The sequence below is a fragment of the Candoia aspera genome, chromosome 3, assembly GCF_035149785.1.
Source record: "Candoia aspera isolate rCanAsp1 chromosome 3, rCanAsp1.hap2, whole genome shotgun sequence".
NCBI lineage: Eukaryota > Metazoa > Chordata > Lepidosauria > Squamata > Boidae > Candoia > Candoia aspera.
In genome coordinates this window covers 105,238,200-105,260,784 of record NC_086155.1, presented here as the reverse complement: position 1 = coordinate 105,260,784, position 22,585 = coordinate 105,238,200, and the positions used below count along the sequence as shown (strand labels likewise).

The 22,585-nt window shown below is 39.1% G+C and overlaps 1 protein-coding gene across 1 annotated transcript in view; it reads left to right on the top strand.

Moving 5' to 3' along the window:
• The first annotated feature begins 7,379 nt into the window (after window positions 1–7,379).
• RASAL2 (RAS protein activator like 2) overlaps window positions 7,380–22,585 on the top strand; it is a 209,094-nt gene continuing 193,888 nt past the window's right edge. Inside the window, exon 1 of the mRNA XM_063298479.1 lies at window positions 7,380–7,951. Within this exon, the coding sequence (XP_063154549.1) occupies window positions 7,801–7,951 (151 nt within the window). The 5' untranslated portion in view covers window positions 7,380–7,800. The remainder of the gene's footprint in view (window positions 7,952–22,585) is intronic.

The window sequence follows — 22,585 nt, the reverse complement described above, 5'->3', positions numbered from 1 at the left end:
GGGGAGACATTTATAAGCTTATACTATTAGATACTGTAATTACCTGCAAGTTGGCTGGTGAGAAAAGGATGCTTGTACTGAACTCACACATTTCTTCCTCCAGTTAAGCAGTCCAATTTAATTGGTTATTTCCTCTCTTGTAAAAAAACATATCTTACCATTACATTTGAATAAGCAAATTATGGCTTGGTTTCTGAGATCCTATGAAACGAAACATCTTAAAATGCTTGCACTACCAGGAGAGAGGGACATTATTTAGACCGTTCCTCTTTTTCTTTACAGCCCCTGAATATCTGATCCAGAACAGTGGGAGGTAGAAGTTTGGGTGGGGGAGGGGAATTGCAGAGTCAAGAATTATACTGTTGACAAAAATCACCATCTTTGTCTACGGTTCTAGGAGGACAGAACAAGATTGAAGCCTGTGGTTTTCTTTGCCTTCCAAATTAGAATTGTAAATACAATGCTGGTTTGCATCCCTGGTGTGAAGGGAAACCATAAACCATACCTTGCAGGTTCATATTTAACAACTCACCATGGCTTTAAAAGAGGAATCAGAGTTGGTGAGGAAAGGCGGGTTTAAACCAAGTAAATAAATAAACAAATGTATACTGCTTGTGATTTCTGATCTAAGATGGAGTGTTACACAAGAACATCTCTTGTCATCTTAGAATATAGGACTGAATACATTTATGACAGCACAAACTGTCTGTTTTTACTCAGGGTGCTTCCGCATTGGCACTGTTTCCATTTCCCTGTCCCTCAAATACAGTTTGAAGTGGGTCTGCGTTCATCTTCAGTTCTGCCAGTTCAGAACACTGAGAAGCTGCAGGGAATGAATGTCCTGAGCCAGGAGTCTTCCTTGCAACTGGCCAATAGGAGTGTGTGAGCATCATCACCCACTGTCCCACCCATGAGTTATTGCAGATCCTGATGTGACAAAAATCCCCTCACCCTCCTTTCCATTTGCTGAACAGGAAATTCAGTGAATTGCTAGTACTCCTCCTCCATTTCTAGTTCATGTCGTTTCCATGCGGATGGTCATCGGCAAAGAAATTCTTCATGGTTGCTATGATGAAAAGCCTTCTGCAAAGCTGCCTTTCCTTTTCTTGCAACTTGCAAAGGAGAAAGGAAAATGTGTCACCATTTTTGCAAAGGGATCTTTTTCTACAATGGGCAGATTAGGGGGAATACATTGTAAACAATACCTCTTTGCACGGTCACCAAGAACAAGACACCAAAGGTCAGGGCTGAGAGGTAGGGAGATGTAATAGTTCCCACCATGGGAAAATAAATATCTACACCCTCTGTGGCATTGCAGCATCGCAAAAGAAAAGACCAGCTTTGATCCAGTTTTAGATAAACCAGTGAGCAACCGCAACAGGCAACAATTAGCCTTTAAATACCTATGATACCATGGGAGTGCTGGAATCCAGAGTAAATTCTGAATTGGGGGAAAGTGAGGAAGTGCTCCTAGTGACAAGAAATGGCAACAAATAGAGGCTGTGATCTCCAGCAGATCATTGCATATTGTGATTCAACTCCATAGACCAGTTCAATCTCTGTACCTGCTTTTAAATATTGGGTGGGGGTGGGGGTAAAAGAAGAGAGAAAAATGAAAAATATATTGCAGCGTAACCCTTGCTTTGCAGATAAGGATATCAGAATAAGAAATGATATACTGTATGCATATTCAGGGGACAGTTCTTACACAGCTTAACCCTCGTCGTGTCTCCATTCTGAAGGGAGCCAAGGAATATGCAGTAGAGTCAAAAATATTGTCTCTCCTATCAATGAAATATAATGAAAGTTTCTCCACAAGAGCCAGCTTCTTAGTTCTTGGGTGGGAGGCACAGAGGGTAGCTAGAAAGAATATAAAATCTGTTAAACATATGCCTTATTCTAAGTCACAGTGCTGGTGTCAGAGGTTAGCATAGCTGGCACCTAATAAAAGCCATACAGTAACTCTGTCAATGGCCCCTTGACAGATTAATGTTCTCCTAGACCCGAGTTCTTCCTTGCCACCATACTTGCTTACCTACCTGACCTTTCCTCTTTCTTTCTGGACCAAAATAAATGAACACTAGTGGCAAGGAAGAAAAGTACATTCATATAAAGCCTGCTCAGTCTTCAGTTATACTTTTGGCAGATTACTAAGAAGAATGAGAAGAGGATGCCCATTGATTGCTGTGCCCAATATTCATCCAAAACCTGGAATCAGACTATAAAACTCATTATCACAGTACAACAGTTTCCACTTGGACTAGCAGCAACGATTCTCTTATTTCCCTGCAGCCCTTTAACTTGAAGATATGGTGGACTAGAGAAAAAACCACTCAAAAAATCTGCCTCCACTATAGTTTCTCAGCAAATCTGAGGTGATATTGCCATTGTAAAGGTAAAGTCTTTGGAGAAAAACTTTACTTTTACAATGGGGCAAATCTGCCTTTGACGTAAATACAGTAATTTTCTGATGATTTTCTATTAGTCACTTTCCATCAAATGATCAAGACCAATGTGTAATACAATCCAAAATCCAACAGAAAGACAGGGATGGTGTAAATCATGCAAGCACAGATTAAGATAGTGATGATTTAGGTTTTTGTTAAATTTTTCACCCTCTTGGAGAAAATAGAGTGTTAGCAGAATTGTTGGGGCTTCCTGAGAAGACTGCGTAACTAGGCATGTCCTAGAGCAGTGTTTCTTAAACTTTTTGCTCTCAGAACCCCTTCCCACTTTTAAAAATTATGGAGGACCCCCAAAGAGCTTTTGTTTGCATTTTATTTATTAAATTTTTATCCCGCCTTTATTATTTTTATAAATAACTCAAGGCAGAGAACATACCTAATCCTCCCCCCTCCTCCTGTTTTCCCCACAGCAACCCTGTGAGGTGGGTTGGGCTGAGAGAGAGGGACTGGCCCAAGGTCACCCAGCCGGCTTTCATGCCTAAGGTGGGACTAGAACTCACAGCCTCCTGGTTTTTAGCCCAGCACCTTAACCACTAGACCAAACTGGTGCTATCCATCCATCGATCCATCCATCCATCCATCCATCCATCCATCCATCTGGCTTATATTTATTGATATTTACTGTATTATAAATTAAAATTGATGCATTCGTAGAATATTTATTTATTTAATCATGTAAAAATAACAATAGTACAGTAAACCCATTAGATATTAACATAAATATTTTTCATTAAAAAGCCTATATTTTTTAACAAATAAAAACAACAATGAGAAGAGTGACATTGTTTAAAATTTTTGCAAATATCCTCAATATCTGGCACATAATTTTGATTTCACAAACCCCTGAAATTTTGATTTTCACAGCCTCCCCCAGGGGTCCTTGGACCATACTTTAAGAAACACTGTCCTAAGGATGCATGGAGAATTACTACTCATTAAAGCATCACCATCTTGTCAGTACAGTCTAAATTAAAGCATCCCTGACAGATAATTGTCTAATCTCTGAATATAGGGAGTGCGGAATCTACCATATTTCTACTATTCAAATGTATTTGCCTTCCTGTAATTAAAGGATTGGCAATGAAGCATCTTAAAAGATGTCCCCTAGCTTCCAAATTAAAAAAAAAAAAAGATTGCCCACATATATTTTTAACCTTTTAAAATACTTATTTATGACACCTACAAAATCAGAGATGCTTCCCATCTGAAAAATTTGCAGACCCTCCTATAGTGGAACAGCATGATTGGGAATTTTTAGTCCCAACATATCTGGAGAATATCAGCAATGAAATACATCTTTAGTTCTAAAGCTTTTCTTTAGAACTGTCCTAGGAGGAGAACGCTGTAGATCTCCATTCTAGTTCAGGGAGAGCAGCTGATAATTAAGTTGCATATTCAGGTTTAGTAAGATGGTAATTTCTTTACTTGGCCAACAAAATAGCATTGTTATAAGAACTTAAATCAAATGAATGAATGAATGAATGAATGAATGAATGAATGAATGAATGAAAATGGGTGAGATGGTACAGATCCAGCTAATTCTTCTAATTAATTGACATGATTGTTCAACTGTACAACCACAGCTCTAAGCCTCTATCTATCTATCTATCTATCTATCTATCTATCTATCTATCTATCTATCAAATTTGTCACCACCCATCTCCTCTGAACGGAGGGACTCTGGGCAGTTTATAGCATAAAACAATAACTATACAATAAAATTCCAGTATAAAATAATGTGATTAACTTGGCTTTTGCTTAATGTGTTGTGAGAATCCTTGCAATTGTGGTTTATTAAATAAACCCTGATTAAGCCATGAGTTAGTGTATGTGTACACTCATGCTATTAGCTCATTATTTATAAAATCAGCCAAAATTGACTTCCAAATAGCTTATAATGATTTAAACCCACCAGAGGTACAATACAGTATATGTAAAGTTTCAAAGCCCTCAATTCATCCTTTTATGAATATTGTGATATCCTTATTCATTGTGGGAGGGCCAGTTTGGTGTAGTGGTTAAGGTGCTAGAGTAGTAAGTGGGAGACTGAGCTTCATTTCTTAAGCAGGGTGAGGCCAGTCACTCACTCTCAGCCAAACACATCTCACAGGTTGTTGTGGGGAAAACAGGAGGCGAGAGCATTATGTATGCCACCTTGAATTCTATAAAATAAAGGCAGAATATGAATATAATAGTAATAATTGTTCCTAAATATTTCTTCTGATATTATTACATTGAATAGCAAATAATTTGTTTCTATTCATCTTTATCCAAATCCTTTGGAGATTTTTATTCTGATGCTAAACACTGTACCAGTTAAAAATTATGCAGATCTACTACTACCTTGGAGTAGGAATTAGCTTTACTGAATTTAACATGCAAAGAATTGCATTACACTTTAGCATCTGATTTGTCACCTAACATCTGATGGATTGTAATTTGAGAGACAATGACATTTAGTATGCAGCACAGAATATGTTTAATATTTGTAAGATTATCTATATATTGATACCACCCCACCAGATACAGTACATAACAGTAAAACATTTGCTAAGTTTTAACAGATGTTATTGTGATCATATCTGAAACCTTAGCTTTCATAGATCATTGAGAAACAAAATTAAACAGGGTACTTTAAAGTAGTAAACCTCTTGTCCAAATATCCCCTAATCCAATCATTTAAGCTCCACCAAATGTTAAATTCATAAGAAGCAGCCTGGGTCAATTTAGGAGGTATCAGACCTTATCTTCCAATTTCAAGTTTCTCTGTCAACTGCTAATATTTCCTTGACTGTTGAAATTTACTTGAAAAACTCCATCAAAACCAAAATGCTTTCCATAACTGTAAACATTAACCATTAGTACATTGTTCTAAACTAGGGCTGGCTTAACCATAGTTTGTTGAATGAACCACAGTTGGATGTGCACAACACACTAAGCTTTTAAATAGATATACAAACCATGATGGCTTGCTTTCTACAACACACTGAGCCAAAACCAAACAAATCACATAATAGCTTAGTGAAATACATGATCCCAGCCACATGTTTACTACACATCTATAACTTACACCAGTCCTAAGATATCACTTCCAATTTAAAATGATCCAAGACAGCAGCAATTTAGGGTTTGGATGACAGAGTAAGGCTAAAATCAAGAACATGCAGAAGTTCAAAATAGTACCGCACACATACTTGCTAGCTGTTTCTAATGAAACAAGAGTCCTTGAAGCTATTTAAAGATTCCACTAAATATAAGACAACTCTCTGGAACAAAATTAGCAAGCTCTGAACAGAAAGAAATTGCCTATCTAAATGAATCATCATAAGGAGAAGCCAGCCAACCTCAGAGAACCACTTAAGAAGACTAGGTTGATTTTCCTAAGTTGGAATATTGTTCTCTGCCTCCTTACAGCTAGTATCAAAAATTAGACATATCCTAAATCACTGTCCTGATGTTAATCTGTTTTCCCACTAAGATTTCAAATTAACAGAGAAACCTACTGAAGTAATCTCGATCTACACATCAAAAACTTGCAGGAGAAATGAGACTACCTTCAGGAAGATGAGCTCTCAACTTTTGTCCCAATGACCCTGACATGTGACTTCCCAAGAAGAGGTTGAAATGCAATTAAATCAGTAGCTGGCAAACCTTTCTGCAGCTTTTCACTTAACGCCTTTTGTACGAAGTATTTAAAATTTACTATTTTAGTGTAAACTTCCAAATATGGTAGAAAACAACTGTAAGCAATGAATGACATACACATATATCTATACACATACATAGGAAAATGCTTTTTTGTGTGTTGGAGCAGCTGTGCCATACCTGTGAATTACAAACGCACAGCATTTTACAGGTGCACATTTTCCTTAAGCAAGTTTTGGTCTAATGACTAGATTTCTAGCCTCCCATTTTTGTCTCTCTCTTGCCTATCTTCTGGCAGGAAGTTAACACGACTAAGACCTCCTGGCATTCTGGCTCTTAATTGGACTGTCCAATCCATTCCAAGCAGGTCAGATAAACAAACTTGGCATTTGGTCAGCAGCTCTTCAGGGTTTCAAGTAGATGTTTTCCCCCAATCCTACTGGGAAACTCCAGGGACTGAACCTAGGACTTTATTCAAGTCAACTGCTTTATCATTGCTCTTCAGCGACAGACCTTCCCATTCATCATTTCAGAACAGGACTGTGAAAACATGAATGATAGCAACAAACCTCTCTAATTCGGAACTATGTTAGCGCTAGTTATGCCCATGTAGCAATTAGTTCATATAAAAGGAGAAACACCCTGGTCTTCGTGAGGCAAATGCTTTTGAGAGAAAACCAGAGACAAAGGTTGGGTATCCAGCCACCTGCCTGGTTTTCTCAAGACTGTTGCTTTTCCACTTTTGTGCCGAACAATTTGCTTCTATGCACGTTTCACAGCAAAGAGACGCCTACAAGTTATGATGAACGCGCTTGATCTTGCATTTGATCCACCTATGTCTGTTTCCTCTCCCCAGAAAGCAGCAGTGGTTATAATTATGCATGTCTGCGCGCACACTTTTCCCCCCAAGCTTTGCTTTTCTGGAGAGGACTTAATTTAGACACGTTTATGCCAGAATAAATTCGTTTCCGAAGTGATAGAAGACTACACCTTTTGCCGCACCAGTCGGTCACAGCTCCCTACGAACACAAGGATCGCGACAGCACTTTTTGGGCACAAAACTTCCTACTCCATCATGCATTGAGTGCGTGAGCCGACTAGGCGCACATTCAGTATACCTTCTCGTCTACCTGGGACTTTAGCCAAGACAAAAGCAAACTACTTCAGCGAACGCGAAGAAAAAAATCGACCCGACGCCTACCAGTCCCATCAGGGACCTCTGCCTCATTTGCATACAGCCAATCAGAGGCTAGAAGTGGATGACGACGATTGCTTGGGAGCCGAGGAGGGCGTGGAGGTAGGTGTCGATGGGTGATTGAGTTGGCCTGGCCGAGGTTCTCCTTCGCAACCGGCGACTGTCCATCCGTGCCTGCCTGGAGCTAGAAGGTCGGCTAGCTGGTTGTCGGTTCGGTGCTCCATTGCTCCTCCCTGGGATGCCGCCGGGGCTGAGGGAGAAGCTGTGCACGGGGCGACGGAGCTCCGAGTGCGGGCTGGGAGAGGAACGCCGAGCAAGCTCGTCCCAGGAGGCGGCCTCGGGATGGAGCAGCAGCGCGCTCGCACCCAGTGATCGGGAAGGGGGCGGGCCCCGCCAGCCGGGACAAGGCTGTGGGGGACCGAGGAAGTGAGGGCTGAAGGGGCTTCGGTCGTGGCTGACCCCGCCGTGGGGCGGCGGCAGAAGCAGCAGCAGCGGATGGAGCCGGCCGGGGAAGGCGGGGATTCCTGCTTGGAACGTCTGAAGAATTCTCTACCCGGACCCGCGGACCTCATCGGGGCAGCCAGCACTCTGGAGCGGATCCTGAGGGAATCGGTCTGTCAGCGGCAGGGCTGGCTACGGGTCTACGGTAAGGAAAAAGCCTTCCCCGCCCCACGCGCGCCTGTTTCCTGGCTCCCCCGCGCCTCTTCCAACTCACCTCTCCAGCCTCACCTCCACATCCTCTGCTGTACTTAGTCTGCGTTGCCTCCTTCCCTGCAAAATTTCCTTCCTTCCCATCTCCCGCTAAGAGACAAAGCAAATCGGATGGCTAGGATCGCTCTTCCCCCTCCTGCTGGGTTCCTTGGGGTGAGGGGGAACCGCTTCACCTTATTTCCTATCCTTTCCACGTCCTCACATTTCCATCCCTTCGTTCTGGAGCATCATCAGGTTCAAAGATCGCCAACTTCCCTTCCCAAGCCAACCGGCTTTTGAAATGTTGCAGTTAGAGCGTCTCCATTCTGATAAATTTTCTCCCCAGTACTACCCAGCTTTTGGGATCTGGCTGTAGCTGCTCGATGAAGCTGGAAGTAAAGCAGAAAACTGTGTACCCCTTTCTGACATACCTTCATCAACTGCATAACCCCACCCTGGCTTCTCTAGTGTTTTGTCTGCTTTGTATGGGATACCTTAAAGCATTTTATTAGTGTAGCAAGATGTGTTTGCTTTTGGAACTTTATCTGATTTGCGAACCACCTTTCTTGGCTTTTTTTTAAGGTTGCCATTTACTGATTTTCTCTGCTTCCAACCCACCTTTTGGAAACAGTTGCTTTATCATTCTGTGCAGTTGCAAAGTGCAGGAACCCTCACACTTCTCCTTCCTTTTTCCCATGCTGTTATCCTCATGCTGGCTTTGCTTATTTCTTTATTCAAGGCAGAAATTATAATACTAAATTCTGAGTTCTGTATTGTACTTTTGGACTGAGTAGTGGCAGTTATCTCTGAAAATGCTGAAGTGTCTTCTCCTAGCTTGTGATTGTAAACTTTGGGTGTGCATTCTGTTTTAGAAGAATAACTCCCTTGGGTATGAATACTTCCTTTCTCATGAAGATAGCAAATAAGCTATTTCCCATCTTTACTCTTCCTAAGATATTTTGCTGATAATATATAGGTTTCAGATTTTGTACCAGTAGAAATTTTCCTGTGTGCCACATGCTTGTTGTGGTGTATCTGTTGGGATGGGGATTGATTGCAAATCAAGGATGTAAAGAGGCTGCCTCGATGCTATGCTGCTGTTTATCAGAATATAATGTAATGTGAATGTCTTAATGGTATGTATGAAAACCACATCCTGGCACCATTTGTTCCTTTTTATGCCTTTAAAGAGCAATTCCTTTCTTTTCAGAATCACGTTAGTACCTCCCTCCTCACCTTTTCATTTCAGAAATACTATTGTTTATACCTGTTGTCAGATCTCTGGATATAGCTATGCAATTGGATCCAGCAGCAGGTTGAAATATCGTTGAATGGGCAAAATTATTTCATATTTGAATTTCCTTTGGATTTGGGGAAATTGTAGCCATAAGTTCATATTCCAAGATAAAGCTTTATTACTGATGCTAATTTAAGGGAAATTTCCGCACTTGAACCTTCAGAAGCAGCTTGAAGGCAATCAAAATTGTCTTCATTTCTGATGCTGAAAACAAGAAGAGAACATCGCTTTTCTGCCTCAAATTGCTATAGTTGCAGCTATAAATTCTTCATTCCATGCAAAAGAGAAGGAAAGGGAAAAAATACCCCTGGCACTTTCTACCTATCTTGTGAATTTCACTCTGTTCAGTTTGTTTGGTCTTACTGAAAGGTAGCTTCAGAACCATCAACCTAGAATTGCTGTTAGATTCTTTCTCAGGATCTAAAGTTCAGGAGCTGAAAAGAGGATGGAAGGAGTGGGAAATGAATCCATGGTATCACAAAATAAGTAATTAAAGCTAGCTTTGCATCAATGTCAATATATAGCATTTAAGAGGGAAATAAATCAGTTTAGCTCTCTGGCTAACAGTGTGGGAACACAGAAGCCTGAAGCTGCTCTCAAACTGATGTCATTCTTGTGTGGAACTGCCTTAGCAGTATAATTGCTCAAAAACATTTCTTAGTTAAGTTCAATAGAATTTACTTTCAGATGTGAATATAGGCTCAAGTAATTAAAAAAAAAGACTGATAGGAATCATTATTTCAGTATATGCTAAAATGTTAAGATCCTGAAAATTATTAGCAAGCTGCTCATTGTACTAATTTTGGATAAATCAAGTATTCACTTGAAGGCAATCTGAGGTCCTTGCAAACATTAGGATCTGAAATGCTATCAGTTTGGAATCTGTACTTAAGCCCTTGTGTTTATAAGGAATCAGAAACAGGACCATTTTCTTCAACCAGTCTTGAACTCACAGGTACTGCTTCTCTTTTGCTGTGCCTGATACCTCTCCCCTATGATATGATCAGTCCTCACTTTATTAACACTTCATAAACTGCTCAGAACTGAGTTATTTAGAAGAATGTCTAATGTACTGTGTATGTACTGTGATTATTATCATCTACTGGATTTATTTTTATTTTTGTAGTTTTTCATTTTGTTGTATGCATATTTTTTCAAGTTTTACCTTTATTAATACTACACTGTGAATATTTTAATGTATTGGATGATACTGTAAACTGACAAGATTGTGGTGGGTAACAGATTAATAAATGAGTGAGAATGGGCACGGTAAAAAGCCTTATTTTCTTCTCTTTCCAGATGGATTTTGGATTACTTTTAATGACTTGCTTGAAGATATTGCCATTGTTCATCATGTGCTTTTGTACTTACTGACTTGCATTCATTTGGTATCTGTATTTATAGCAAAGGTTGTTGAGAGACTGGAAAAAGGATGTCAAATTCTTTAGTGATCTGGCTGATGTACAAGACTCAGTGTTATTTCCTATTTCTTTTTCAAGCCTTCCCTGGTATGTAGCCTCCTAAAATAAATCTGTATCAGTATGCCTTGCCTATTCCCATACTCAGATTTTTATAGCCTCAGTGTGTTCTCTGTGATAAAAATATATCATGATTCAGTTTTAAAATCAGCAATTTAAGATAGTGAATATTGCCTTTATTCCTGTTTTGTTCTAAAGTACGTCAGACTACACAGTGTTTTCCCTGTGAAGGAGCAAACCACTATTTATTTCCTTGTTCGTTATGCAAGGGAGGCTAATACACATGTTTTGCTGAGCACAAAAATATTACTGGGCTTCCAGGCACTGTTGAAATATAAGCTTGGGCAGTTGTTGCCAAGTTAAACCCAGACAATAAGGGAGATGAAATGAGTAAGCTGATAATATTTATTTATTTATTTATTAAGTATGGTAATATCATGTATATTGCTAGGCAAACTGCCATTTCAAATAATTTGCCTATCACTATGTTAGGGTAAAATTATTTGTCTCCATAGAATTGAATGGCCACTGTTGACTTCTATTGAAAAATGTTTAGATGCTGTAAGCGGTGACAAAAAGTAAGGGAAGCCTGTTTCTGACTTCATGCATGTCTACAATACCTTAGGTCAGTGTTTTTTAACGTGTGGTCCAAGGATCCCTGGAGGTCCCCCAAGAACCTCTCGGGGGTCTATGAAATCAACATTATTTGCCAGATATTGAAGATATTTGCAAACATTTAAAACAATCTCATTCTTCTCATTCTTATTTTTCATTTGTTAAAAAATATAGGGTTTTTTCATGAAAATATTTTATTTACGTTAATATCTAATGGGTTTAATATTGTTATTTTTACATGACTCAATAAATATTCTACAAATGTGTCACTTGGGAAGTAGGAAGTGTTTCTGAGAGTAGAAAGTTTAAGGAACACTGCCTTAGGTTATGCTCTGGCTCTATAGTACTGGCTGTGACTGCTCTTTTTCATTCTCATACTTAATTGCAGTAAATTCATTAATTTGCATGAGAGGAAGAAAGGGCTTGTTACTGGGAATGCATAAGAAGTAGGGGAGAGGCTGCTTTCTGTCTCAGAACTGGTGTTTCCACTATCTGGGGTGGAGTTTTCCATTGCTTTTCCCTCCATAATCTGTACTTGTATCTATGAATATGCCTTTGATAGAGCATGTTTGATGGCATTGACTGCTTCTGTGAAAGAAAAAGAATATGAGTGAGAACTTCAACTGTTTCTGCGGACTCAGAACCAAGAGGTATTCCATTGTCCTTTCCTGGCTTGTTGACAAGGAAATCCATGGTACCAAAAGTTGTGTGGGATTCCTGTTGACATATGGCAAGGATGTATGGGAAAAAAACAGCCTGGATGTAAGTTATTAAAGGAACCCTCTCTGATAACTCTCATAGAGAAACCTAAGGCGGCATAAATTCCTGCTTATAATTACCTTATTATTATATTTCTATTGTAAACTGCCCAGACTCCCTCCTTAGGGGGGAGATGGGCGGTGATAAAAATGTGACTGACTGACTAAATAAATAAATAAAATACGAGTTTTTGCCCCACCTCCATAGCAGAATGGAGTCTTCACCACCCTCCCACTCCAGTGTTCAGCAGTTTTCTATCTGTTTTTATCACTGATAAAAAGGTTGTGTTCCCCCATACTTTGGGGATCCAACAGCCGGCTATCATTGCTTTGTTTTCTCCATGTTTTTTCTTGCTGTGAATTAGAATGAGTATCAGGCAATGAATTACAGGTAGTCCTCAACTTACGACCACAATTGAGACCAGAATTTCTATTGCTAAGTGATGCGGTCATAAAGTGAGATGTCATGTGACTGCATTGCTTAGCGACAGCAGTCCCGGTTGCCATTGTTAACCGAGAATCATGAGTCATGAAGTGAGTACCCACCCTGATCCAAGCTATTCTGGTCTTGGTTCCTCCCAGGCCCGGGCCTCAGTAAGGTAAGGGAGTGTCTCCAACTCCCCTTGCCCGCCTATCTCCCACCCATCTCTGCCCTTTTGGCCGCCCTGCACCCTGCCTTGCAGGGTAGCAAGCAGTCCTAGAACTGTGCATTTCTGGGGCTGTTTGCCCCAGCCAGTCCCAGCTGCAATCGCCCTTGCCACCCTGCATTCTGAGACCCCTGCCGCCCTGCACTCCACCACCCTAGCTGACCTTCACTGTCTTCTTGCTCCCGCTGCTGACAAGGGGTTCCCAGTCTGGCTGCAAAAAAGCCCCTTCGTGCTGCGAAAAAAGAGCAAAGGGGCTTTTTGGTGTGGCAGCTCTAGGATTGCTTTTGGCTTTTTTTTTTGCAGCGCAAAAAAGTGCTCTTCACTTTTCAAGTACAGTTGGCAACAGAATATCCAAAGAGACTAATAATTATTTTTGGTTTACATTAAAAGTAAAAAGTACAGGATCCTGTTCAGTTTAAATGGACAAAAGAAGTACCTAATCAGATGGATCTGACTGTTTTTAACCCCATCATTGACTTTCATAGATTGAGGGTAATATATTTGTGTACATTTTTTAAAATTTTTTTAATTATGCTATTGCATAACTATGTATCACTTGTAAGGTATACATTTTGGGTTTTTAAAGCAATAGCATTTTATATAAACCAAAAATCAAATTAGTCCAGGAAAAGAAAATAAGAGCTATTAGTCTGGCCCACTGGAAAGAGCTAATATCAAGGCTGGGGATGGTTCTTGTTTTTGCCATGAATAATGCTGGAAGGGAAGCTTGATAAATGCTAAGCACAGTTTTCTAACATTACAGTCAAGGGAGCCGTTAATATAATAGCCACCCTCAGTTCAATTTTTCCCATGTGTTCATTCAGATGCAGAGATAAAATAGTAAAAGTGTATTTTCCAGTTACTGGAACTGAAGGGTGCCTATGTAAAAACAGTTGTTAAGTTTGAAATAAATTTTGGTCTGTCTCTTAGATCTGATTAACTTTGTGTGGTGTTGCTCTAGGAACTGTGTACCACTTAGCTTGAATCTCTCTAAGGAGCATTCAGGGACAGGAATGTGATGGATTTAGCAGTAATGCAACATTATCGCCACTGAGGCAACTATTGATAGTTCAGTAGAAATGGTGCAAGATGCAATAGCAGAGCTTCTGGGCTGTGGTTTCAGTGTTTGCACATTAAGGGAAGAAATCTAACTTATCAGTGGTCTAGCACCACTGCTCAGATCTCCTGGCTCCTCCCTGAGTGGGCATATTTAACATACCACAGAGGGTTTCATCTGTGGTTTATTTAGGAAGTTGCATGAACCGCAGACTCTGGCTTCTCTATCTTGGCCTAACAAAAGAACATGACAGGCAAATAAGCCATTGTTTGTTATGGAGGAGTAAATGAATGATCTGAAAACCTAATGAAGGTTACATGAAACCTTTAAAAATCTTGCACTGTTTTCAACATGGAAAGGAAGAAGTAATACATTGACATCTGATGACATGTTGGGAGAAGCTGTCTTAAAATTTCAGATACCAACATAAAATATCAAATGTGCAGATTCTTTTAGATTCATATTAAATGCACTAATTACAGTATCTTTCATAAAGTACGTGGATCAGCTGTTGGAAGACAACAAAGTTGATCTTGGCTACAGCTAGCCATGATAATATTTACAAAGGTAATTATTAGTGTTCATGTTGATCTGTAACTGATATTTTTTATCACATATTCTTAACAAAGGTAGCAAAATTGATTAAATCTACAGCTCATTCAAATACGAGACTCAAGTTCGAATTTATTTCATATCTTAGCTTAATTTGGGGACTTCCTTGCTTCTTCCCTGTCACATGTTTTTAACATGTGATGAAGAGCTTGTGGGTGCTTTTGTTGCTTATAGCTCTTTTGTATCATTTTCACTGTAATGAAGACATTTCCCAAATGAAGATTTGAATTTTTTTATTCTAACGGACAAACATGCTATGACTAATTTTACTATCTTGGGAAATACCACATTCAGCCACTTAGAGTAGAGCCTTCCTACAGATGGAGAGAATTTTGTACAGCCAGAAGTGGGACTACATTTAGACATTTCAATCTCTTCCCTCCACTAGCTATTTCTTTACAATTTTGCTTAATTGACTTGGTAACTAATGAAATATCCTAAATTACTTTTTGGTTTTGCTGATACGGAGATTGTAATATTTCTTTATTCCTGTTCTCTGCTAAGCCAAGCATCTATATGCTTAGAAAGAGATTGTGGATTAATATCCTTGTATTTTCAGAGCCGAGGAGTCATCGCTTTCTTTCTCTTAACCTCCATCTCGCTAAAGTATGAACTGCAAACCTTGTGGCTGTAATGTAATATAATGTAATGTAATGGCCTAATATTTGAACATTCTCATTTCTTCCCATCCCCATTCTAACAATTTACCTGGTGAATAATTCTGATAAATTGAAAACTTGCTTTCTCTTTTATGTTGTTTTAATTGGTGCTAATAAAGGTATTAACAAACTGTGGATGTTTAATTTGTTTGGATGTCTGGATATTTTATCATCACCTTGTAAGTTGGAGTAGAAAGTACAGCTGCAGAGACTGATTTCCATATCTGTCCAAAAAAGAAAATTGACACCAAATACTCTCATGTATATTTTAAAAATGTGGGAAAAGTGGAAGTTTTAATGCCAGGAATGAGGAGGCAGTAAGATTGTGCTTGATTCAGTCACTTTGAGAATATAATTAACATATGTGTTCTGGATACCTTGATATAAAGACCATTGTAGCAAGAATAAAGTTATTTATATTTCTACTTTTGACAGGAATGTGTTATGCAAGTACCTCGGAAATCCTTCCCACCTAAAGTATACTTACCTGAATAACTCCTTCCTTCCCATGTTAGGTTTGTAGATGTAAAAGTGAGTAATACAAGAATTCAGTGGCTTTAAAATGGCTTTAAAATGACATTTCTGTTAGATGATGATTGTTTTCTGCTTTAACACTTAATAAATCGCAAACTAAAAATGCAACCACCCATGTTCTTGTCAGTTGATATGAGGTTTCTGGAGAATGTTCTGCCAGATTTTTACTCTGTCTTTTGGATGCAGAATTGCTTTCTATCTTCTCCCTCCCTTCGAAAACAACCCACAGTACATGATGTGGCTTTTTTGAGTTCTCGCAGCAGCAAGCACGATTCAACTACATCTGTTAATAAAATCAATTATTTTATGTACTGAAAATTAATAAAATAAAGCACACATTCACAGAAGTGCCAAGCATTCCAGAGTTTATCTGTGGTCTAGGTGTTTAAGTAGGACCAAGGAGTTCTATGTTCAAGTCCACTTCAGCCTCAGAAGATGCCATTATTCTTGTGGGAAAAATCAGGTAGGGAATGCTACGAGTCCTGTCTATAGCAAAACAATTTCTGTGAATAAATTACCCCTCAGAATGAAGGGTCTTAAACATAACATTTTTTTACATACTGTTCTTCGGTAGAAATGTCATTGAACCTCATCAGCCCTGTATATCAACCCTGCTAGCTTCGACCAGCAGTTTAGTAAAATAAAAAAAGGAAAAACCCACATTTTTTTCTAATAAAATAATACAACTGATTCATGTAGATAGGCCAAACCACAAACTATGCGAACATGAAAAGGAATTTCCTATTGCTATGATTGACTTAGTAATGATTCCACATTTTTGGTTCCTCAGATTAAGTAGAAAAACCATTTGCCTTTATGCAAAGAGGAAGAGGGTCTTTATGATCCTAATGGGACGTGAATTGAAAGGCCAGATTCGGAATCAGATACTTCAGAAATGTATTTTGGCTTTTGAGTTTTTTCATTGAGTATTAACTTGGCTATCTCAATAATTGCATCTGGCTAACAAGGACATGACTGGGGAAGGCAATGGCAAAACACCCCGATACTGTCTGCCAAGAAAACGTCACAAAAGCGGCATCCCCCCAAAGGGTCAGACTTGGTGTTTGCACAGGGGACCTTTCACCTTTCAACAAGGACGTGTCCCAGGACAAGTAGGAAATTGTGCAGCTTGAAACAGTAAATGGGAAAGACTAATTTCAAGCCAAATGAATTGGTTTTAGCTAATAGAAATAATTTTAGGCAAAATAAGTGTCTGACAGACACATTTTATCAAATAGAGTCATGCTTTTGTACTTTCATCTTAAAGGGCCAAGTTTTAAATAGGTTTTTATGTTGATTTACCTAAAGACAAACAGAAACTTTACTTCCCTGATTCCTATAAGAGATTTTTTCTTGTTTGAGAACTGTAGCTTGATGTATATATAGCATGGCTGAATTTGAGTTGTATTGCTGTTTTTGCTTACACAGTATCAGTAAGTACAAAAAGAATTAGTCTTGTGTCTTTAAGAGGATAAACTGGAGTGAACATCTGAGTAGTATTAAGATTGTTCCATAAGAAAATATAAATATGAAAAATATGATATATAAAATATATATACATATGATAAATAAATATTACAGTTTTTTTATTGTTACAGTTTTTATGTATTTATTGTTTTTAATTAAGTTTTGTATGTTGCCCAGAGGCACTTATGTGAGATAGGTGGCTATATAAATATGGCAAATAAATAAATAAATAGTAAAATAGGACTGATGGAGTTCAACTTTTGTCTTGTCTCTCATGTACTAAAAAGTAACCAGAACATTGGACAGCATTTGGTATGATTCTCCTCTAAAATTTCAGTAAAATAAATAATCTTTCATTCTTACCTTCATTTCAGTCTCCTTTGAATTGCTGTAATTGCTATATTAGAATAAGGAAGGAAGAATAAGAGGGAAAAAAAGTAAAATTGCAACTCAGTGACACCTTATACTCTGATATTATGATTGCCTTTCATATAATAGCTTTACAGAGTCAACATAAAGTTGTCATTTTTAGCCATGATTGATTACTCATTAGGTCAAATACGTTTTTTTAAAAAGTTGGTTGGCATCATAAAGGCTGATAAATATATATGGCACATGCATTTATGGAGGCAGGATCAATTGATAACTACTAGGAATTAAATTTCTAGGTCCAGGATGAGGTTAAAGATAGACTGATACTCAAACTATGTGTGTTGGTGGCAGACATTTCCCTTTGGAACCTGATCTCTCTTAGTCATGAAGACTGTGCTGGGATGTGCATGTCAGATTTTTAAAGCAAAAAGGAGACATGGATGAATACAGTAGAAGTATTATAATACATCCCCTTTCAACAGTTACTTACTCCTTATGTACCCCCTCCTGATTTAGAATGTTTATATTCCACGTTCTTTATTGGAAATTTAATGTAAATGACATGCATTTTTTTCTCTCAAAGAAAGAAAAAATATTTTCAGAGGGAACATGCTAAGCACTTTTAAAGATTGTTTGGGAATAGTTTAAAAGACAGTTGCTTCCTCCCATGTGGTGTAGTGTGCTGTCTGTATATAAAAATCATTGCAAGAAATAGGTGCTTTGAAGGAAGAAAAATACTTAAGGTTTGTGTGGATTCAGTTTGTCCACTGAATAAAAGTCACAATCTCATGTAAAAAAAGCCCTTTTGGACTTTTTGCAAAATACATTGTAGAAACATAATGACCACACTGGCTGGGGATTACGGAGTTGAAGTTTTTGAGGGTACAAGGTTCAGTGTGGTATAATATAAAGGGAGTTATTCAAAATTGGAATAGTCCTTACAAGAGATGCCTTTCTCTTATTTTGTATGTATTTTGTTATGTTTTCTGTTGTGTGATTGTGTTACACACGGTGCTAAATAATCTTTGTAAAAGGAGAACTCTCATATTGTTCCTCCCTGTATATCCTTCTGTTCTCTACTCTCCTCTTTTACCCCTCCAATAAAAAAGACTTTGAGTGACGTACTCCATGAATACAGTAATAAGGTAAAAATATATTATGGGATAACAACAACCACAGAATTGTATCACAGTCCTGACAACCACCAGGTGCCATTTGTTCAGTAACAAAATTCGGATGGTTGCCAAACACCCACTGGAACATTGTCTTCCAGAATGCCGGTAAGGATACCTCTCCCCAGAGGTATGCTGTTCCTGAGAAGGTTGAGGACAGCTATAGAGAAGGTTTGCCCTTGTCTCTGGTGGCCATACTTCATAGGGGTTGAGACACACAACAGCAAATCCCTCCTGGTTCTCACTGGATGTAGAGGAATATGGAACTAACCTTGAAGAAAGAATGCAAGAAGAAATATGTAAACATCAACTTAGCCCTGGAAGAGAAGAGAGAGCGAGAAAGAAACTTAATCCCACCATGATTCTCTTTGATATAAGAGAAAGCAGAATCAAACTCGGGTCAGTTTCTGTTATTAAATCATAAAACGATAGAGTTTCACTAGTGCTTATGATGTCTGCTTCCTGACGTGGCCTACTTGAAGGGCTGTTACTGGACATGCAGATTCCACTAGGAGCAGGCAGTCTCAAAAATACATAGCTCTTGAGCCTTGTAGGGCTTTAAAGGTGATAACTGGCACCTTGAATTGCACTCATGGTAATCATTGCAGATCTTCGAGTAAAGGTATCACATGTACTATTTGAATACAGCCTGTTACTGCTTAACCTACAGCACTCTGGACCAGTTGTAGCTCCTGAGAGGTCTTCAAGGGCAGCCCCACATAGAGCAAATTGCAGTAGTCTAGCTGAGAGGTGACCATCAGTGAAGCCTGCCTATCCAGGAAAAGCTGAAGTTGGTGCACAAGACAGAGTAGTAGGTTCTTCCAGTAAAAGCTATGAGTCTAAGATGACCCCCAGATTGTGAACCCAAGACTATGAAGAGGAGAGGAAGACCCTGTCCAGGGGAGTAATTCAACTGATATTATTTGGTTTTTACACCCACAGTCACTCCATCTTTCTGGGAATGACTTTAAGCCTGTTCCTTCCCATCCAGACCCTAATAGCCTCTAGGTCTTGAGACAGACCCTCAGTTGTATCTCCTGTTCAGCCCAGGGTTGAGATATATACCTGGGTAGCAGCATACTGATAATACCTAAACTCATGCCAACAGAAGACATCTCCCATTGGCTTCATGAAGAGTGAGTGCATCCTTACCTCCTTCAAGGCGGGTAGCATCACCCTCTCTCTCAAGAATGCATTAGCCATCATCCTTATTCAGCATCCCATTATCTCCCTAGAGGCTTTTACCAACCAGGAAGGACAAGGATCCAATCCACAAGTGGTGGAGCGGATGTTGCAGAGAACTCTGTCAGCGCCCTAGGGATTGAAAGGCTCAAATCTGTCCCAAATAACCTTGAAAAGACATTGCCTCTGTTATCTCTGTTGGACTTGTCCATCCTTTGTCCAGCTCCTAGTGAATAAGAGTAATTTTGTCCTCAAGGTACCTTGCAAATTCACTGCAGCAGTCCAATTAAATATTCCACCCCATCCGTTCTTAAAAGAGTCATCCTGAATAGGGCTGTTGGTAGAGAGGTGTGTGATAATCTTCAGAGAGACAAGAATCCACAATATTAAAGTAGAAGAGGAGGTAGCAAAAGGGACATATCTACTTATTTTCCTTCTAATAGCTATGTTCTCTGGTTGCCTATCTGAAGGGGATGGGTTCTGTTATAAGAGCAACACCACTATTAGCCCAGAGGGGTGTCCTTCCCTCTACTGTGCCAGACAACCAGGGAAAAAAGCATTGGGCTATATTGACTAAAGTTGTGGGAACTCAATGAGATGCGATAATTACAATTATGGAACTGATTTCCATAGATGTATTCTGTAATTTGGTGGTAGTTTCCATGTAAAAATCATACAAATGCAAGAGGTTGCATTTTGTGTGTTTGGGGGTTTGCTATAAATCTGGTGTGTTGTGTGGCAAAATATAAGTATTCCTGGTGTCACTGGAAGGAAGATGGAAGCAGAACGAGAATTAGCTGGTGTGTCTATCATTGACTCTGATGCCCTTGCCCAACCTGTTCTTATCAAACCACCTACCATCGCTGGTCGTGTGGTCAAATTGTGTCTTATGTGTAGATTGACTGGGTCTTAGTGTTTCATGTGCCACTGAGTGGTTCTTTGGCATTGCTTTGCTGCTTGGCATTTGTAATATGTAAAGTGGCTTGTCCCAGCATGTGGGTAATTGAGATGATTCTCCAGTCTGTCGTGGCCAAATTATAATTCTCCAAGCAGCAGTCTGTGACTGTTTTATAATTGCCATGTGATACTTATTCCAAGGGATTTTGCATGTGTACATAATTCAGACATGGATCTGTATGCAAATCTTGGTAAAAATCTTGTTAAAAAGCTAACATTAGTGAGCTGCTGTGGATACAGAGCATAGTAGTGATCTTAAAGCACATAGTAGTACACATGCTTGCAAGTTATTATAATTAATAATTTACTGATGATACAGAAATATATTTTTTCCAACAGTTTATTATTGAATAAGTACATATCTAACCAAGGAAGGTAAGGCATTCATGCTGTTATGGGAGATGCAGAATGCAGCTAGTCCTCTTTTACCAACCACTTGTTCAGCGACCATTCGAAGTTAGGATGGCACTGAAAAAGGAGACTTACAACCTGTCTTCAAAGTTGTGGCCATTGCAGCATCCCCATGGTCACATGATCACGATTCTGACACTTGGCAACCGGTGTGCATTTATGATGGTCACAGCATCCCGTAGTCATGTGACCACCGTTTGGGGCTTCCGCAGCCAGCTTCCAACAAGCAAAGTCAACAGGGAAGCCGGCAGGAAGTCACAAGTTCCGGTTATGTGTCATCACACTTAATGATCTGTGGTGATTTGCTTAACAACCGCAACCAGAACTGACATTGTAAGTTGGGCATTGTAACGTGATGTTTCATTTTACAACCTTCGTTTAGTGATGGAGTTGCAGGTCCCAGTTGCAATCGGTAAGTAAATGAATTTAAACTGATTTAGATTGAAAGTTTGTGTCTGAATGCCTTTAAACAAAAAAACCTTAGTTTATTCTGCAAGTTTTGTCTGATGTTTAAGTAGTATTTATTTAGAATATTTCAGGAAAATAATACTTTCCTGAGTAGGCGTCTTCTGCTATCTACTGCAAATTTTCATAAATGTACAAATGCATCTGAACATTTCACCTTCACTTTGATCTGTATTTATTACTTGATTGAAACCCAGTAGGCAGAATCTAACATAAGCAATCAGTTTGGTGTAGTGGTTAGGGCATCAGGCTAGAAACTGTGAGAGACTGAGAGTTCTAGTCCCGCCTTGGACATGAAGCCAGCTGGGTGACCTTGGGCCAGTCACTCTCTCTTAGCCCTAGGAAGGAGGCAGTGGCAAACCACTTCCAGAAACCTTGCCAGGAAGACTGCGGAGACTTGTCCAGGCAGTTGCCAGGAGACAACACTGACTCGAAGGCTCGCACACACACACACATTATGTTGGAGGGTAAGCATGGATGCCCATATAATGGTATATAAAACATTTTGGTATGTGCAATAGCCTATGATGGAATCATGGTTGATCACTAATCTTTGTGAGTGATGAACTACAAAAACAGATTAAGCCAGAGGACATAATATCTGTGATTTGGTAGAGTCTGTTAGCAGTTTTAGAAGAACATAAGTTTTAAATTGTCTACATACTTGCTGGCTTCATCTATCATGCTAAGTCATGGTTTGTTTAATACAACATGCTGAACCATAAACCATGGTATAGAAAACCATGGTATTTGGCACAACACAAAAAGCCAAAATTAAATAAGCCATGTTGTGGCTTAGTGCCCAGTGTGAACTGGTTACCATTAATGCAATTTTATGTGAGGGTTGTAAAGATAAGAGACTGATTTCCAATGCGATGAAATCTTTGATATACAATCATATTAACTG